General features: G+C 46.5%; 1 protein-coding gene across 1 annotated transcript in view; it reads right to left on the bottom strand.

Annotated features, from left to right (window-relative positions):
* Window positions 1-17,611, bottom strand: part of LOC115466191 (complement C4-like) — a 59,201-nt gene that overhangs the window by 28,356 nt on the left and 13,234 nt on the right. The window contains exons 10-22 of the mRNA XM_030197292.1: window positions 16,727-16,842; window positions 12,699-12,869; window positions 12,412-12,597; window positions 10,703-10,885; window positions 9,482-9,634; window positions 7,650-7,776; window positions 6,614-6,685; window positions 3,968-4,165; window positions 2,839-2,950; window positions 2,318-2,388; window positions 1,942-2,081; window positions 1,312-1,521; window positions 112-163 (exon numbers count right to left, since the gene is read on the bottom strand). Of these exons, the coding sequence (XP_030053152.1) occupies window positions 112-163; window positions 1,312-1,521; window positions 1,942-2,081; window positions 2,318-2,388; window positions 2,839-2,950; window positions 3,968-4,165; window positions 6,614-6,685; window positions 7,650-7,776; window positions 9,482-9,634; window positions 10,703-10,885; window positions 12,412-12,597; window positions 12,699-12,869; window positions 16,727-16,842 (1,791 nt within the window). The remainder of the gene's footprint in view (window positions 1-111; window positions 164-1,311; window positions 1,522-1,941; window positions 2,082-2,317; window positions 2,389-2,838; window positions 2,951-3,967; window positions 4,166-6,613; window positions 6,686-7,649; window positions 7,777-9,481; window positions 9,635-10,702; window positions 10,886-12,411; window positions 12,598-12,698; window positions 12,870-16,726; window positions 16,843-17,611) is intronic.

The following is a 17,611-nucleotide window of genomic DNA, read 5'->3' as shown; positions in this document are numbered from 1 at the left end:
TGTACTATAGACCCCTGTTCCCCAGAGCATAGCCTCGGATCAGAGAGACCCTCTCAGTAACACCTTCCCTCGTTCCACGTAGCACAGCTCCAGCAGGTCCCCAGCACTTACTGGCAGAGTCCAACTGGTATGTCTTCTCTTCCAGTTTGGAAATACCCTCCCTCTAGAGGGGAAGAAAGCGCATGTCAGGCAGAGACCACAGCCAGGGGCCAGACTCTCTCTCTCTCCCCCCCCCCCCCCCTCCCACCACTCACTATGTCTATCTATCTCTGTGTTGGCTACTTCTGTGGTCCCTTGGGCTTTTTCCTTCTATTTTACAATACCCTCCCCCCCCCACCACCACCACCAGTAGTACCACACATACCCAGCAGCCATCATAATGACAGTCCTTGGCCTGACCTTGCCCAGTCACTAGAAATTATCGGTGAACGGTCTCCTTCCGGGCGTTGTGGGTGCCATCTACACAGAATTCCCAGCCCTGGCGGGCCACAGAAGCAGAAGCCAGATCCAGGAAGGGAACTCGGGTTCTCTCTATTTATTTATTAGGATTTATTTATTTATGGAGACACTAGGCAGGTTCTCTCTCTCTGTCTGTCTGTACCATGTTTGTGATGTCTCTCTGTCTCTCATGTACCCTTCTCGCACCTCCTGTTTCTGTCAAACTGTGCCTTTAGTTCAACCAAGCAAGAACCAGCAGAAACATAAAGTTAAAGGCCGACCGAATTTCATTTTTGAACGTGGCACCAAAACTGACCTGAAATCCAGGTTCGGGTTTCTTCCTCCCCACCCTCAATCACTCTCCGCTACTGGAAACCGCCCCCTCCCCAACAAAGATCTGTCCCTCCCCCCCCCCCCCCCCCCGGACTGCCAGATAACCCGGTAGGCCCTCCCCAGGCCTAGCTTAACAAACCCTGGTGGTCTAGTGGCCTCTTTGAGAGCAGGAACGGAGCCTACTCATTCCTGCTCTGTGCCCCGCTGAATCAAGATGGCTGTTGAGACTGCCCAGGCAGACCCGGCAGCCATTTTGAGATTGGTACCCAGCATATGAAGGAGCGACTTATGCTCTCACTTGCTCTCTCTCCTTCTCTATCTCCCTTGTTTCTCAGTCGCTCTCTCTCTCTCTCTCTCTCTGTCTATCCACTCTAGTTCTCACTCGCTGTGTCTCTCCCTATCGTCTGTCTATCCACCCTCATTATCGCTTGCCCTCTCTCTCTCTCTCTATCTGTTTGTATTTCTCTCGGCTGTCATCCTCTGTCTCTCATTAGTCCTTTCTGTTCCTGGAAGAGAGAAAGTTGAAACAGTCTATCTCACCACAATATGAAGGACTTTGGTGATCCAGTCTCCCAATCCCATGCGTCCCCTTGCTTCCACCGTTACGGGCAGGTCCAGCTTTCCCATGGGGATGATAGAGAAGGGCACAGGAATCGCTGATTGGGCTGGCACCAGCACGGACTGTATCTTGGGCCCAGTGGCAGTGGCTGGGCTGCAAATCCCCTCAGTCTTCTCCATGTGCACTTTCACCTGCCGGAGGAAGGGGGGGGGGGGGAGAGAAAAAGAAGCACAAGCAATTATAGTAGTACTTCACTAACTGAAAAATTTAGTACTGAAGAATTGCATTGTCAAAGCTCAGGATGTGTTCTGCATAGCTCATACCTGCTAATTTCAGGGGCAGTTTTACCCTTTTCACATGCATTGTGTTATTCTAGCCTGACAATGCTCAACAACCGCAGAAGAGAACACATCCTGACCTTTATATTCCATTTTCTCTCTGCAGTATCCAAGTGCACAAAGCTCACGTTGAGTTGTAAAGTTCAAAGCAAGCAAGAAGGGCGACAAAGGAGGCAAAACCAGCCTACATGCCAGCTCTTCAAATTGTGTGTCCACTGCAAAAGCTTTCCCTGTGTTTATGCCTCGAAGGCTGTTCCTGCCCAGGGAACTTACATCAAGGTCCGCATCCATGTAGTTGTAGAGCACAGGGCGGATTTCCAGCTGTTCGAAGCGTTTGACGGAGTAGGGCAGGCGCAAGTAGATGTGGAAGGGTGTGAAAACTTTCACTTTCATTGGTTCAGTGATACAGATTCCTGCAGCATAGAATGGCGTGGAAAGCGCAGGGGATTGGGCAGGAAAGAAGGAGAATCGACAATCCTGTCAGTTATTGCTAGTCAAAACAACATTCCCTGTGTGATCCGATACAGGACAGCAGTGGCACCTGCAGACCCAGGTTCTAATCCCACCCCTTCCACAAGCTCTCACTCTGTGATCATCAAACTAATCCAGTCAAAAGTTGTGTGTGTTGGGGAATGGGCATTGCACTCACCTCTCCCCACGGACATGCTGACTGCCTGGATCTCCCATGTGGTGATGGAGTCAGGGACGTATTCAGTATGGCTGTGTAACAGAATAATTATGTCATCATAGAGGGAAGTGAGAAAATGATGCTACAGAGGGAGCTAAGATGATGTTATAGAAGGGGACTAAATAATTATGTCACACAGGGAAACAAGATGATGATGCCATAAAGAGGCAAAACAATGATAAGATAATATCAGAAACAAGATGATGTCATAGACAGAGGCAAACTAATGATGTCACAGAGGGAAGCACGATGACAATGTCATAGGGAGGAGGCTAAATAATTATGTCACAGAGACAAGATGATGATGCCATAGAGGCAAAGCGATAAGATGATAATATGGTAGGAAACAAGTTGATGTCATAGACAGAGGCAAACTAATGATGTCACAGAGAGACAAGATGATGATGTCATAGAGATGCCACAGAGCGAACCATAACAAAGATATCAGAGACAGACACATCCAAGAGGCTGTGTATGCTTACATAGCCTTTTCCTTGACGGTGATGGTCTTCCACATCCAGCTCTCTGGGAAATAGGTCCTGCTCTGTACAGAGCCTTCATCCATAAAGTCCTCATCCTCATTGTCAGCGAACACTGCAGTGGCAGATGAGAGTTATCGTGATCAGGTATTTCAATCAGCTACACAAGAGCTGTCACAAGGAAACATTCATTCCCACTTTTCACACCAATAACAGACACACAGCCACCCTACTCAGGTTATCAAGTCATCTGTAGGAAGAGATACAGTCACCCTTGTATCATCAAGGACCATCAGCCTCAGGTCACTAAGAATGATACCTGCACCCTCCTCATCAAAGGAAATACATCGGTCTTCTTTGGGTGATCAAGAGACATGTATTTTCATTTTCTCACCCTACTCATATCACCAGAAAACATATGCCTACCCTTCTCATGACATCGAGATACAAATCTACTCCTTTCAGGTCATCAAGAAGCCAAATGTATCCTCAGATCACCACTAGAAGGGCGGGGGGGGGGGGGGGGTGGTAAACAGCCCCACAGCTCCAGGGAGTCCCACGATCCAAGCATCTCTTCCCCTTCTCCCCACCATAGTCCATCTCCTCCTCCCCTCCCGATCTTCTTTAAAAATATATTTCCCTACTCAGAGGGGCCCCCAGCGCAGCAGCCATTCTCACAAGCTGCCTGCTGCTGCCCCAAGGCTCTCTGCCGCATTCCGTCCCCCTCTGACACAACTTCCTGTTTCCACCTGGGTGGATCGCAGCAGAGAGGGAAAGCTTCAGGATAGCGGGATGCAGCTTGTGAGGATGGGTGCCGCACCGGGGCCCCTCTGAGAAGGGAAATAAAAATTTTAAAGAAGTCTGCAAGGTAAGGGGAAGAGAGGGAGACGGACTGTGGTGGGGAGAATGGGAAGAGATGCCCAGACCACATAGTAGCAATGCAGGTGGGGAGATTAGGGGGAGGGGGGAGCAGGGGCCTCCTCCTTCATTTCTGCCCTGGGCCCCACCATGCCTAAAACCAGCCCTGATCACTGGATATACATTCGTTCACCTCTCATGTCTACCCCATCCTGTGCCATTCACAAGACGATCTCACGGCTGTACCCTGCTTACGAACGGAAGAGGTCCTTACTTCTTCCCAGGCCTCTGATGGGTACGCTTTTTTTACGCAGCTCGGAGGCGTAGCTGCAACAGTGGAGGAAGGTGTCACGGCAAATGCCCGCACGGACCCGTGAGGCGCGTTGTTCACAAGTCCGCTTCATGTACCTGGGCAGCAGCGCCATGCCATCCCGACAGCACCGCTGCTGGTTGGAGTCATTGTACTGGTTGGCTGCAGGGCACAGAGTAAGACAACAGAGGGATGGAAGAGATGAAGAGAAAGAAAACAGGAGGAGTGAGGGGATAAAGAAAGAGATGGAGGAGAGAGGTACAGGAGGGAGAGAAGAAAGAAATTAGGAGAAAAAAAAAAACATGAGACATGGAGAGTCTGTCCAGATCATGTGATATTTAGTGCCTGATATGCTAAGATATTTATTCAGATAATGCCTTGGCATTTATTTATTCACTAACTAACTGGACAGTAGCACCAAAGATCTTTAATATTTTTTTTAAAACACTAGCCGTGGATTTTAAACATTGAACTACTCATCTTTATCTTACAAAACGCAGGTAACAGGGATGAGCAGCTGGAAAATGTTTGTTTTGTGTCATTTTTGAGAATGTTTGTTTTGATTTTCCCCATAGGTGAAGCGGCTAGGGCTCTTCAGCTTGGAGAAAAGACGGCTGAGGGGAGATATGATAGAGGTCTATAAAATAATGAGTGGAGTGGAATGGGTAGACGTGAATCGTTTGTTTACTCTGTCCAAAAATACTAGGACTAGGGGGCATGTGATGAAGCTACAAAGTAGTACATTTAATACAAATCGGAGAAAATGTTTTATTCACTCAACGTGTAATTAAACTCTTGAATTCGTAGCCAGAGAATGTGGTAAAGGCGGTTAGCTTAGCGGGGTTTAAAAAGGTTTGGATGGCTTCCTAAAGGAAAAGTCCCTAGACCATTATTAAATTGACTTGTAGAAAATCCACTGCTTATTTCTGGGATAAGCAGCATAAAATGTATTGAACTTTTCGGGATCTTGCCGGGTATTTGTGACCTGGATTGGCCACTGTTGGAAACAAGATGCTGGGCTTGATGGACCTTTGGTCTGTCCCAGTGTGGCAATACTTCTGTACTTATGTAGGTCGTAATGGGAGCAATGGCGTTGACAGTGTGCTCTATGCAAATCGTGTACACCAGTGGCATAGCCACGAGGGGGCCTTGGAGGTCTGGCCCCTCCTACTTTGGTCTCAGGCCCCCTTCAAAACTGTGGCATCACCAGCCAAATAAATTCTGTGTCTGAGCCGCAACAATACTGCTGAAGCAGCGAGGAAGCCGGCGGGGTGCTCTAGCTTCCGGTGCCGGCAATTCCGCACATGCTCACTTTATGTTTTGAACTGAGCATGTGCGGAAGTGCTGGCGTCAGAAGATGGACTACTCTGCGAGCTTCCTCACTGCTTCAGCAGTACGAGCTCAGCTCCGGCAGAGAATCTCTTCTGCTGGCAGTGCTTTGGTATCCCCGCCAGCAAAGTTATGATTCAGAGAACTGAGGGGAAGAGAACCGACATATGAAATACTTAGCCCCCCCCCCCCCCCCCCCCCCAGAACGGAGTTCTGGCTACATAAGTACATAAGTAATGCCATACTGGGAAAAGACCAAGGGTCCATCGAGCCCAGCATCTTGTCCACGACAGCGGCCAATCCAGGCCAAGGGCACCTGGCAAGCTTCCCAAACGTACAAACATTCTATACATGTTATTCCTGGGATTTTGGCTTTTTCCAAGTCCGTTTACTAGCGGTTTATGGACTTGTCCTTTAGGAAACCGTCCAACCCCTTTTTAAACTCTGCTAAGCTAACCGCCTTCACCACATTTTCTGGCAATGAATTCCAGAGTTTAATTATACGTTGGGTGAAGAAAAATTTTCTCCGATTTGTTTTAAATTTACTACACTGTAGTTTAATCGCATGCCCCCTAGTCCTAGTATTTTTGGAAAGCGTGAACAGACGCTTCACATCCACCTGTTTCACTCCACTCATTATTTTATATACCTCTATCATGTCTCCCCTCAGCCATCTCTTTTCCAAGCTGAATAGCCCTAGCCTCCTTAGTCTTTCTTCATAGGGAAGTCGTCCCATCCCCACTATCATTTTAGTCGCCCTTCGCTGCACTTTTTCCAATTCTACTATATCTTTCTTGAGATGCGGCGACCAGAATTGAACACAATACTCAAGGTGCGGTCGCACCATGGAGCGATATAATGGCATTATAACATCCTCACACCTGTTTTCCATACCTTTCCTACACCCGTGCAATTATCAGCAAATGTAAAAACACAAAATGCCATGTTTTTTTTCTGCTTGTTTTCGTTTGGTAACAACGATATTTGCCATGTGTTTGCAAACAACAACCCATTCGTAACAGGTAACCACACATGCTAACAACACACTATAGTATCACATAAACAAACACCGCACTCTCCCGTCCTCACCTCAGCAATGTCTCAGCCCCTTCCTACAGCCAATGCAGGCACCCGCTCGGGTCAACAAAAACTCACCTTGTCGTCCCAGCTGGTGGCGAGCACATCACAAACAACAATCAGCACAATAAAAATTGGATCTCGGATTCCACCAGCATAGAAGGAAGAGGAGGAATGACTGCCCACTATCCACCGCCCTCTCACCTTTTTCTTGGGTTAGTCTGTTGAAATACAGCGATCTCTTCTGCCTCCTGGGTTCCGACTCGCACCCATAACCTGTGAAAAGATTTTGACAGGTCTGAGGGCAAGGTGGAATCGAGATCACGTGCATAGCTTTGAGGGTATCGATGGAGGATGTGGCATCTCTTCCAACTTTCAGCTTTTCTCGGTTCATTTCACACATTCGTTTTCATAAAAAATGTTAACGTGCATTTGATCTTTCTAGGTTAACGTGTTAAATTGATTTAGTGCTAGGGAACCAACTCTGCATTTCTTAATACAGAAGTTATTTATCTGTTTGGTCTGTCCGATGGACATAGATTGTCCTCAGCTGTATCCCCAAGGTGATTTGACCAGGGCTGGAGGCAGCATACAAGTTCCTGGGGGGGAGGAGTTCATATTGCCCAAGAGGAGTACGTCATGGTCATTGCACAGTGGCAACACCTAGTGGCCAGATTTAGGATCTATGATTGCATGGACCCAGCGGCTTTCTGAGTACATGATTCCTAGCTAAGGACTTTCAGTACAATGATGGGGCCAAAGCAAGTTGGAAAGGAGATAGAACGCCAAAGCAATATGAATTGCTATGTCTCTAGAGAAATACCCAAAATCTTTGGGTGTTGATACCAAATGAATCAGTCCATGTGGACCAGAAAGAAGTGCTGTGTGAGATTGAGGCTGGTGGGGTAGGAGGACCCAGAGGAAGGAATGGGGAGAGTGCTTGGGTGCTGGAAGAAGAACAGTGTATGTGTCTAAAAGTGACCAAGAGTGTCTGTGTGTGTATGTGAAAGAGAGAGTTGTTGGAAAAAAAGTTGTGGAGTCAAAGCTTACAAAACTCCCCACCAATCTGAGTTTGGGGATCAGCGATACAATTTGTACTCCCCAACCCCTGCTAATCCATGCCAATCTGGGGGTAGGGGGAAGAAGGTCCACCCTCTTTCCACCCCCCCCCCCCCAAAGGCCCAAGTTAATCTCAGATGACTGGAACTCAAAAGTCCCCAGGCGCGAAGACAGCCATTACCTTTCCTTATTGAGCTGCTGGTTGTGCCGGAATCAAATGCGAGACCCGCATCCTGGAAAACAGACTGAAAGTCTTTCCCACTACCCACCGAGCATCCAAGGTCATAAGAGTTCATGGCCTGGAACACCTGAGCAGAATATGGGAGATAAGGAAGAGGAGGCTGGGATTAGGGAAACACGGAGCAGAGCTGATACATGCCGGAGGGACCGTGAAGTCATTCAGCTTACAACCGCTGTTTACGCCCAAGCAGCTGGACAGAGCGGCACACAAGGATATACTGACAGGCCATGATACAGTGAAACATAACAGATGCTAGCAGCATGGAAAGATATAACAGACAGCAGGATGTAAGATGGTGAGTTATATCTTGGCAGGAAGTGACACAGAGCGATGTTATAGTTGGCAGGAAATGACACAATGTGTAATAATGTGGCAGTGGCACAGAAAGATATAACATGCAGGAGTGACACAATGGATAGAAAAGGTGACTAGTAAAGGTAGAATGTAATGTGGCAGGAAATAGCATGGTGTGCTATTGAGGCAGCCTGGGCAAAGAAATCATATTAATTTGTTAATTCTGTTTAAAGTTTGGTTCAGTCCTGGAAAGTGGTAGAATGCCATCTGGGTTTAATTTACTCAAATGTCTAGCTTTTGCTAGACTAGAGGTTAGAAAGGTCAGAGAGAAGTAAAACTTTCTTTGTCCCTTTTTGAGTGATGGATTGTTCATAGGTATTATTTACCACATCTGGATGCCATTCTGAGTAAGGCATAGTGGACAATCTCGAGGGGATCAGCAAGCAAGCTGTTTTAAAAGATTAGACTGAATGCTGTTTAGAGGAGATAGTGTAGATTTAAATAATTCTAGATGATTTAGATTTTGTCTTATAAGGAATTCTGATTTCTGCTTATTTTAAAATATGTTTTATCCTGTTTAATTAATAAGTTCTATCTCTATGTAAAATATCTTTTCAATTCAGTGTCTGACTTTTCAAGTGAGATTTGTCTGCAGTTTAAGAGGTCATCATCTGGTTTGAATTATCCACAGTCCTAGCTAGTTCTGTGTATGAAGCTAATAGGTGAAAGAGGTCAGGAAAAGTCAACTCTCTTCTCCTTGATGGATTATAGCTAAGTGTAGGACTGGCCTCCTGAAAGTAATAACAAACCATGTCTGTGTGCCATTAAGCAAGACTAGCCCCTCAATGAACCTAAGTTATGAAGTTGATTGGGAATCTGAGAATTAATAATAATAAAATGCAGGAGATAGGTGCCACATTGTCTAGTTTGAGAGGCCCCAGGTCATAGGTCAGTTTAGGAAATATCTCAAACCTATGTAACTGATATTTTTAAGTAATGTGTAAATAATAATTAGTTCAAGACAGGGTAATCAATCTATTCTTTACCATCTGGTGAGAAAGGGGGGCTAGAAGGGTGTAGGACCCTATATAAAGGAGAGCAGAAGCAGCTTACATTAGAGAAGGAGCTGAGACGAGAAGGAACCAAGACAGAAGGACAGGACACAGAGAGAGCTAGAGCTGATGTCCTACTTTGTTTGCTGGCAAATAAAGAAGATTTCTCTCTCATTCTGGTGTGTGGTGTTTGACTCCTGAAGTACCACAGATTCTGCTAACAATAGTGGTAATTCCTGCAACACTATAATGTGGCAGGAAGTGACATAGATAACAGGAAATGAAGCAACATGTTATAATGTAGTAGGAAGTGAAACAGAAAGATATAACAGAGGACCAATAACGTGACAGAGAAAGATGGAATGGATCTAGGACACGACAAGTGTGTACAGTCATCATGAATTCGCAAGAGTACAAAGGTCTTGCCTTGTTGGGGGTCAACCTGTTTTTCTTATTCAGGATGTAAACGGCGGAGTCCACGGCAGCCAGGGACACGGAGGCCTCATCGTCAGTCTCGATCTTCAGTTTTAGTGGGCTTCCTGGGAGCAGATTATTCTTCAGGTCTGTCGACACCAGCAACTGCAGGGGAGAATGGAAGCAGAGGATAAAACTCTATTCCAGCCCGTCTGTGCTAGGCTCACAAGTGCCAAGTCCTCGAGGCCAAGCCAAGCCAGGCGTGGATTTAGCCTCTGTGGCATCAATTGTAACCTAGTTACAATTTTTCGAAGGAAAGCAGGAAACTAGGAGTCCTGAGCTGGTTGCATTGGAGGGAGAGGATAAAATGAGGCCTAGCTCAGTTTATCCTTGCTAACTTAGATTCAGGTACTACTCACCCATCATGTTTTCCTAAATGGCATCACCTATTCTTTCTCCCTTAGCCTTCCTCTCCCCCTCCCTCAGCCTTTTATCAATGTCATACCTACTGTCCTACATAGAACAGGGAGGCAGCCATCTTGGCTTCTGAGCTCATAGCACAGCCATCTTGGTTTCTCAACAAAACTGAAGTTCCCATGATGCACCATAGGTGACGTCACATTGCACGTGACATCCCTGAATCGACTGTGGAGCTACCACATTTTGTCTGGACAGGTTGGGCCACTATTGATTCTGCCTCCTTGGGTGGACCAGCTTCAGTTTTATGATGTCATGCCGTCTCCTGTTAATCAAACTTTCTTGTGATGTGCATTGTCCCTACTCTCAGGCTGTGACCTCATTGGTCCCTTTCTTTGCCCTCTAGCCTTGTGAGTTTTCTTCTTGCTCCCAGTCCCTGCAAGGCAGAATCTCCATCTTGGCTCAGAGCATGCAAACCGTTTCTTTCTCTTTCCTTGGAAAGCAGGCTCTCTTTTTACCAATCCCTCTTATGCCCAACTTCCCATCTTCCTCAGTTTCATTCTCCACATCATTCCATCTCTTCAATAAACCAAGGACCCCCCCCCCCCCCCCCACACTTCTTCAAACACTCCATATCCAACTCACAGAGGTGATAGTCTGCAGGGTTCTTTTACAGCAGCAATGCATTGTGGGGGGAAAAGGAGGCCTGAACTTGGGGCTGTATCCTTTATGGAAGAAACTAAAGTGTGGGAGATCCGGGGGAAGAAAGCAATTAGGAGAGAGGAGCAATGGGAAACAAAAGTACCAGGAATGTACCTTTCCATGGCAGGAGTCCACAACATCCATCCAGACAGAGTTGGCCACGATCTCATCCGCCAGGTGGTAATAGGCAACAAATCGGAAGGCAGGAATCATCTTCTCCGTGATGGGAAGTTGGATCCTGGTGTGCTCAGAGTGCTCTACCCGTTGCATGGAAAGGATCTGACCCTTGTTCAACACCTGAGCCGAGGACAAGGCAGGAGAGGAAGCGAGGAGGGCGAACAGGGAGAGAAAGGCGAGGAAGGTGAGCAGAAGGGAAGTGTAGATGGAAGAAGAGGGAGGGGAGGATAGGGAAGTTACAGGGTATAAGAAGAGAAGGAGGGACAGTGAGTAGAAACCAGGGAGAGAAAGAGAGGACAGCGGGGACAGAGTGAAGAGACAAGGGGAGGACAGCAGAACAGGGATTAAGGGAGGAATGAGTTATAGGAAAAAGAAATATACAGGGGTAGACTAAGAGTACTTTGGGCCCCCGGGCACCGAGTGTACTCTGGGTCTCCCCCCCCCCCTGCTGCTGCCCCAGTTGCTCCTGCCCCCCCCCACACGGTACTGCCGCTGTCACACATATGCTACTGCCACCCCCTCCACACGCTACCGCCGTCCCTGCAGCCCTTACCTTCCTCCATGTCCAACAGCATGTCCTCCAATCTCCCCTTTCCCACCTTCTTCCATCCCTGCTGCTGCTGAGCGAGCCACTGCTGCTGCCTGCGATGGCTCCACAGTTTAAAATGGCATCTGCAACCTCTCATGGTAGTCTCATGAGAGTTCGCAGCCACCATTTTAAACCGTGGAGCCGGCACAGGACAAAGGCAGAGGCAGTGTGAGGAGGCTGCGGCAGCAGCGGGCAAGGGCAACCAGGCAGAGCCTCTGGGCCCTCAGGCACTGCCCGGTTGCCCGAATGGTCAGTCTGCCACTGGAAAAATATATACATAAAAACAATCCTCAGACACAGGATACAGTGAGAATGTGTCAACAACTTGCAGAATGCACACATCAGAAGTACAGGCATATGTCACATGAGAATGTGTAAGGAGCAGAGGTCCACCGAAGTGGACAAACACCAAAATCCCACGTGAAAACAACAGTGGAAGGAAAGTGGGAAATGGACCGATGACTCAAGAGGCCAGGACAACAGACGATTGTTCACGAAGGTTTATTGTAGACTCGACACAGAATTGTGTTTTGGCCACAGGCCTCTTTGTAATCTGCTTGGATAAGTCACACTCCGGAAGGGAGTTGAGTGACGATACTGATGGTCTCGAGAAAGACCTTTTGTAAAACATCAGCAAAGACAGCCAAAAAAGGTATTATCTGCTTAAAGAGGCTAAATGTACCGTCTTCCGGAGTGTGACTGATCCAAGCAGATTACAAAGAATCCTGAGGCAGACCTGTGGCCGAAACACAGATCTCTGTGTCGAGTCTACAATAAACCTTCATGAACAATAGTCCCTTGTCCTGGCCTACTGAGTCATTGGTCCACTTCCCACTTTCCTTCCACACTCGAGAATGTGTCCCATTACTTGAAGGTTGCACTGCAGAGCAGGCAAAGGACAGAGAGACTGTGCACACATTTAACAACAGAGACAAGGGACATACCGATGAATTAGTCAGGTAATCAGACGGTCGCATGAGACACTCTTATGAAAGTAAGGGTGCTATGGACATAGACAATTTCACGGGGCAAGAAGAGCCCTCCCACAGACACTTACCATGTAGTAGAAATAACTAATTTTCACGTTAGTTGTCGTGATATCTTTCAAGTCAATAGGGAGGGGTTCATCCGGCTTTACCACTTTGTAGGGCACATTAATACTGAGGTAGCTGCCACTTTTGGATGTATACTGTGACACGACAGTCCGACTGACCTCCGGAGAGTCCCCAACTGCGACCGCCACCTTCAGGGAGCAGAAGCAGGCAGGCATGAGATAACCAGCAGGATCCTTTTTTGCCATTCTTAATTGTAATCATTGCAGCGTAAGTGCCCTGGAGGTCTCACCTCGATCGCCAGCGACTTGGCGTTTCCTGGCAGGTTTACGTAGAAGGTGACCACACCACTCTCATCTGTGATCTGGGGCTGGGGTTCCGGGGATGACCCCTCTGTGATGGTCATTGACATTCGTGTGGGGATCTTGGTTGCCGGAGAGCCGTCAACATGTGTGACAGTCGCCTGTGACAGGGGCAATGAGAAAGAGAGAGAGATAGGTGATGAGCGGGAAGCGTGGATTAGACTACACACACAAATACAGACACACACAAAAGCATGTCTTGTTGACAGCCCTGTATTATCTGTTCGTAAACACACTTGTACACAGAGATACACACAAATTAATGAAGAACATAAGAGTTGCCAGACTGAAGGTCCATAAAATCTAATATCCTGTTTCCAGCAGTGGTCAATCCAGGTCACAAGTACCTGGCAAGATCCCAAAAGAATAAAACAGATTTTATGCTGTTTATCCCAAGAAGAAGCAATGGATTCTCCCAAGTGCACCTTAACAATGGCTTATGGGCGTTTCTTTTAGGAAACTATCCAAACCTTTTTTTTTAAACCCTGCTAAGCTAACTGCTTGTATCACATTCTCTGGCAACAAATTCCAGAGTTTAATTATGTTTATGTTTATTTCAACTTTGATATCCTGCCACATGTTGAGTGAAGAAATATTTTCTCCAGCTTGTTTTAAATTTACTCAGTAGTAGCTTCATTGCATGCCCCCTAGTCCTAGTATTTTTGGAAAAAGTAAACAAGTGATTCATGTCTACCTGTTCCACTCCATTTGGTATTTTATAGACCTCTTTCATATCTCCCCCCTCAGCTGTCTCTTCTCCAAGCTGAAAAGCCTTAGTCGCTTTAGACTTTCGTCATAGGGAAGCCATCCCATCCTCTATCATTTTAATCGCCCTTCTCTCTACCTTTGTCACATCTGTGGTCGTGACCCCTCACAGCCTCTACCTGATTTCTAGGGGTCAGCTTCTGAGCTGGCTTCTGCCTATCCTTTCTGGAGTAGTTCTGTCTTTGGGAAGATCTGTTTCGGTTTCCTATCTCTGGCAGCCGTCATCTGGGTTGGATCAATGGCGGCAGCCATCTTGGATGGCTCAAGAGTCGTAGCCATCTTGGATAGCTCAAGGGGTACAGCCATCTTCGATAGATCATATCATAGGAAGCCATCTTGGAGTAACGAGGACAGGAAGGAAGCCCATATTTGGTCCTTACAGATCTCCTGTGGGAACAGCCTCCATAGTTACTCAGATTTGCTGCAGCTGCACCTCAGGTGTGGATGGGCTTTATTAATCACCTAGAGACGGCAGTCGGTTGCCTTTCCATTGCGTCTTAGGCCCTGGTATGTGGGTGCTGGTGCACTTCTGCCTGAGGGACTTTGTCTGGACCTGATTCTGTTTTTGCTGGTTTTCTGCCTTTTGAACCGTTGCCTGGACCTGTCTTCTGCTTGCTGGCTGACTGCCTAGAGACCTTGCCTGGATTTGCCGGTACGTCTGTTCTGCCTTGCTTCTGGTGTGGGGTGGTTTTGCCTGCCACTGCTGCTCCTCGGCAGTGGTCCAAGGGCTCACAAACCCAGTTCCTGTTTAGTAAACGTGACAACCTTTTCTAATTCTGCTATATCTTTTTTGAGATGCGGTGACCAGAATTCTACACAGTTTTCGAGGTGAGGTCGCACCACGGAGCGATACAAAGGCATTACAAGGTCCTCATTTTTGTTTTCCATTTCTTTCCTAATAATTCCTAACATTCTATTTGCTTTCTTAGCCACCGCTGCACTCTGAGCAGAAGGTTTCAATGTATCAACGACACCTAGAGCCTTCACCTAGGTGGTGACTCCTATTGTGGAACTATAGTTCGGGTTCCTCTTTCCTGATTTTATGCACACAGACTGAACAGAGACTGAGAAATGTTAGGAAAAACCAGTGATAAGAGGGAAGAATGCAACAGAAGCTTTATGGAAGGAAGTTCCCCAGTAACATTATACACGGAACACCATATTCTGCAATTCAGTCGTTAGTCTTAACTAAATTTGACTACTGCAATTCAATTTATGAAGGTATTAAACGGAGTCTCCTAAGAAAACTACAAACTGCACAAAGCACGGCTGCCCGCCTGATATGTAGATCATCGCGATACGTTAAAACATGCCCTCTTCTTAAGGATCTGTATTGGTTACCTATCAATAAAAGAATTTCATTTCATACAAGAGGACCTTACGAGACTGGGAGACTGGGCGGCTAAATGGCAGATGATGTTTAATGTGACCAAGTGCAAGGTGATGCATGTGGGAAAAAAGAACCCGAATTATAGCTACGTCATGCAAGGTTCCATGTTAGGAGTTACAGACCAAGAAAGGGATCTGGGTGTCGTCGTCGATAACACACTGAAACCTTCTGCTCAGTGTGCTGCTGCGGCTAAGAAAGCAAATAGAATGTTGGGTATTATTAGGAAAGGTATGGAAAACAGGTGTGAGGATGTTATAATGCCGTTGTATCGCTCCATGGTGCGACCGCACCTTGAGTATTGTGTTCAATTCTGGTCGCCGCATCTCAAGAAAGATATAGTAGAATTGGAAAAGGTGCAGCGAAGGGCGACTAAAATGATAGCGGGGATGGGACGACTTCCCTATGAAGAAAGACTAAGGAGGCTAGGGCTATACAGCTTGGAGAAGAGACGGCTGAGGGGAGACATGATAGAGGTATATAAAATAATGAGTGGAGTGGAACAGGTGGATGTGAAGCGTCTGTTCACGCTTTCCAAAATACTAGGACTAGGGGGCATGCGATGAAACTACAGTGTAGTAAATTTAAAACAAATCGGAGAAAATTTTTCTTCACCCAACGTGTAATTAAACTCTGGAATTCGTTGCCGGAGAAAGTGGTGAAGGCGGTTAGCTTAGCAGAGTTTAAAAAGGGGTTGGACGGTTTCCTAAAGGCCAAGTCCATAAACCGCTACTAAATGGACTTGGGAAACATCCACAATTCCAGGAATAACATGTATAGAATGTTTGTACGTTTGGGAAGCTTGCCAGGTGCCCTTGGCCTGGATTGGCCGCTGTCGTGGACAGGATGCTGGGCTCGATGGACCCTTGGTCTTTTCCCAGTATGGCATTACTTATGTACTTATGTACTCTTTGATCTTGTTCATCAGATTCTTTATGGTACCTTACCGTCTTATATGGTACATCTCATTAAGTTATCACCATGAAATGCCTCATCATCATCTAGAGAATATCCCATATTACATTTCTCAAGTTGTAAAAACTTAACCTACGAAACTATCCATAATGCCAATTTTTCTTACCAAAGTACCAAATTCTGGAACTCATTACCTAAGTATATCAGACGCTCAGTCGATTACATGTCATTTAGAAGTTTACTTAAAGCCCATTTCTTCAGATCTGTGTTCAGCTAATATGAAAAGAATTTTTTTAAATAGTTGTATTCTTGTATTAATTGTCTTGTAATGCTTCTTCTTAATTTGATATGTAAGCCGCATTGAACCTGAGCTTTCTTGGGCAAATGCGGGATAGAAATGTCATAACAACTAAATAAATAAATAAATAAAGCTGCGTGCCTTCACATACATAGTAACATAGTAAATGACGGCAGATAAAGACCTGTACGGTCCATCCAGTCTGCCCAACAAGATAAACTCATTTTACATGGTATGTGATACTTTATACCCGAGTTTGATTTGTCCTTTCTCAGGGCACAGACTTTAGAAGTCTGCCCAGCACTCTTCTTTTATTAAAAGTTCTGAAGATTCTGGAATCCTCAAGAGTTAGAAGATTCCGGAATCCCAATTAGTAGCAACATTCCATGTAGAACCCCAAAGAGTAACATAGTAACTGATGGCAGATAAAGACCTGTACTGTCCATCTAGTCTGTCCAACAAGATAAAGTTGTATGTGCTACTTTATATGTATACCTGACCCTTGATTTGTCCTTGCCATTCTCAGGGCACAGACCATAGAAGTCTGCCCAGCACTGTTCTTGTACTAAAAGTTCTGAAGATTGCATACTCACAACCACCAGGAAGGGCACTCCAGGGACAAAGTAGCGTTTCGTTTTGGAGAGATCCACCACGTAAGGAGATGTAACGAACTTCACTGTGCTGAGCTCCTGCTCCTCCAGAGCCCCGGCTGCAGGGAGAGAGGGGGGGGGGGGAGGGCAGTTACTGGCAGGTCACCCCTGTCCGGATTCCCTCTAATCCCCTCTATGTAGGCAGCTACAGTCTAATGCCCCCTTCTGGATCTCCACTAGCCATAGAAGCAATATAACAGTTCAGCAGATCATGTGTTCACTAGGTCACAGATGTCAAGTTACCCTGTTCCAGGCTGGAAATGTTGGGACAGTCCCGGATTTCTGCCCACCCTATCCTATTTTTCCCCCATTTATTAAATTTATATTCCAGGGGGAGAGCACGTGATGCGTTGAGCGAAGCGGACGTGCAGCTGCTTTCCTCCGGGACCCCTCCGCCTTCCCGCCCGGGCCTGCTGCGGAATAACCCATAAAAGTGGACATTTTCTTCGGAACCAGAAAGTGTTTTATGTATGGACCTCTTTGACACCCGTTCTGAGGTGGCAATGCCGAGTAGAATGGTTGTCTGCAAGAGACCCTTCACTATGTCAATGGCGGATTCAGATGTTGTCCTTGATGAGACTGGAACGATTGGGAGTGGATGATCTTACCTCAGAGGCAGAAAATTCCATTATCAATGGACTCCATTCTGGCAAACTATGACACCTACTGCACGAGGACATTTGTTAAATATTTAAATTTTTTTGCTAGTGGAGGAGTGGCCAAGTGGTTAGAGCACCAAGGTGGCTGGTTCAAATCCCGCTGCTGCTCCTTGTGATCTTGGCCAAGTCACTTAACCCTCCATTGCCTCAGGTACAAACTTAGATTGTG

Source organism: Microcaecilia unicolor, chromosome 3 (genome assembly GCF_901765095.1).
Source record: "Microcaecilia unicolor chromosome 3, aMicUni1.1, whole genome shotgun sequence".
Taxonomy (NCBI): Eukaryota; Metazoa; Chordata; class Amphibia; order Gymnophiona; family Siphonopidae; genus Microcaecilia; species Microcaecilia unicolor.
The sequence above is the reverse complement of the archived record's forward strand: the minus strand, read 5'-3'. Positions and strand labels throughout refer to the sequence as shown.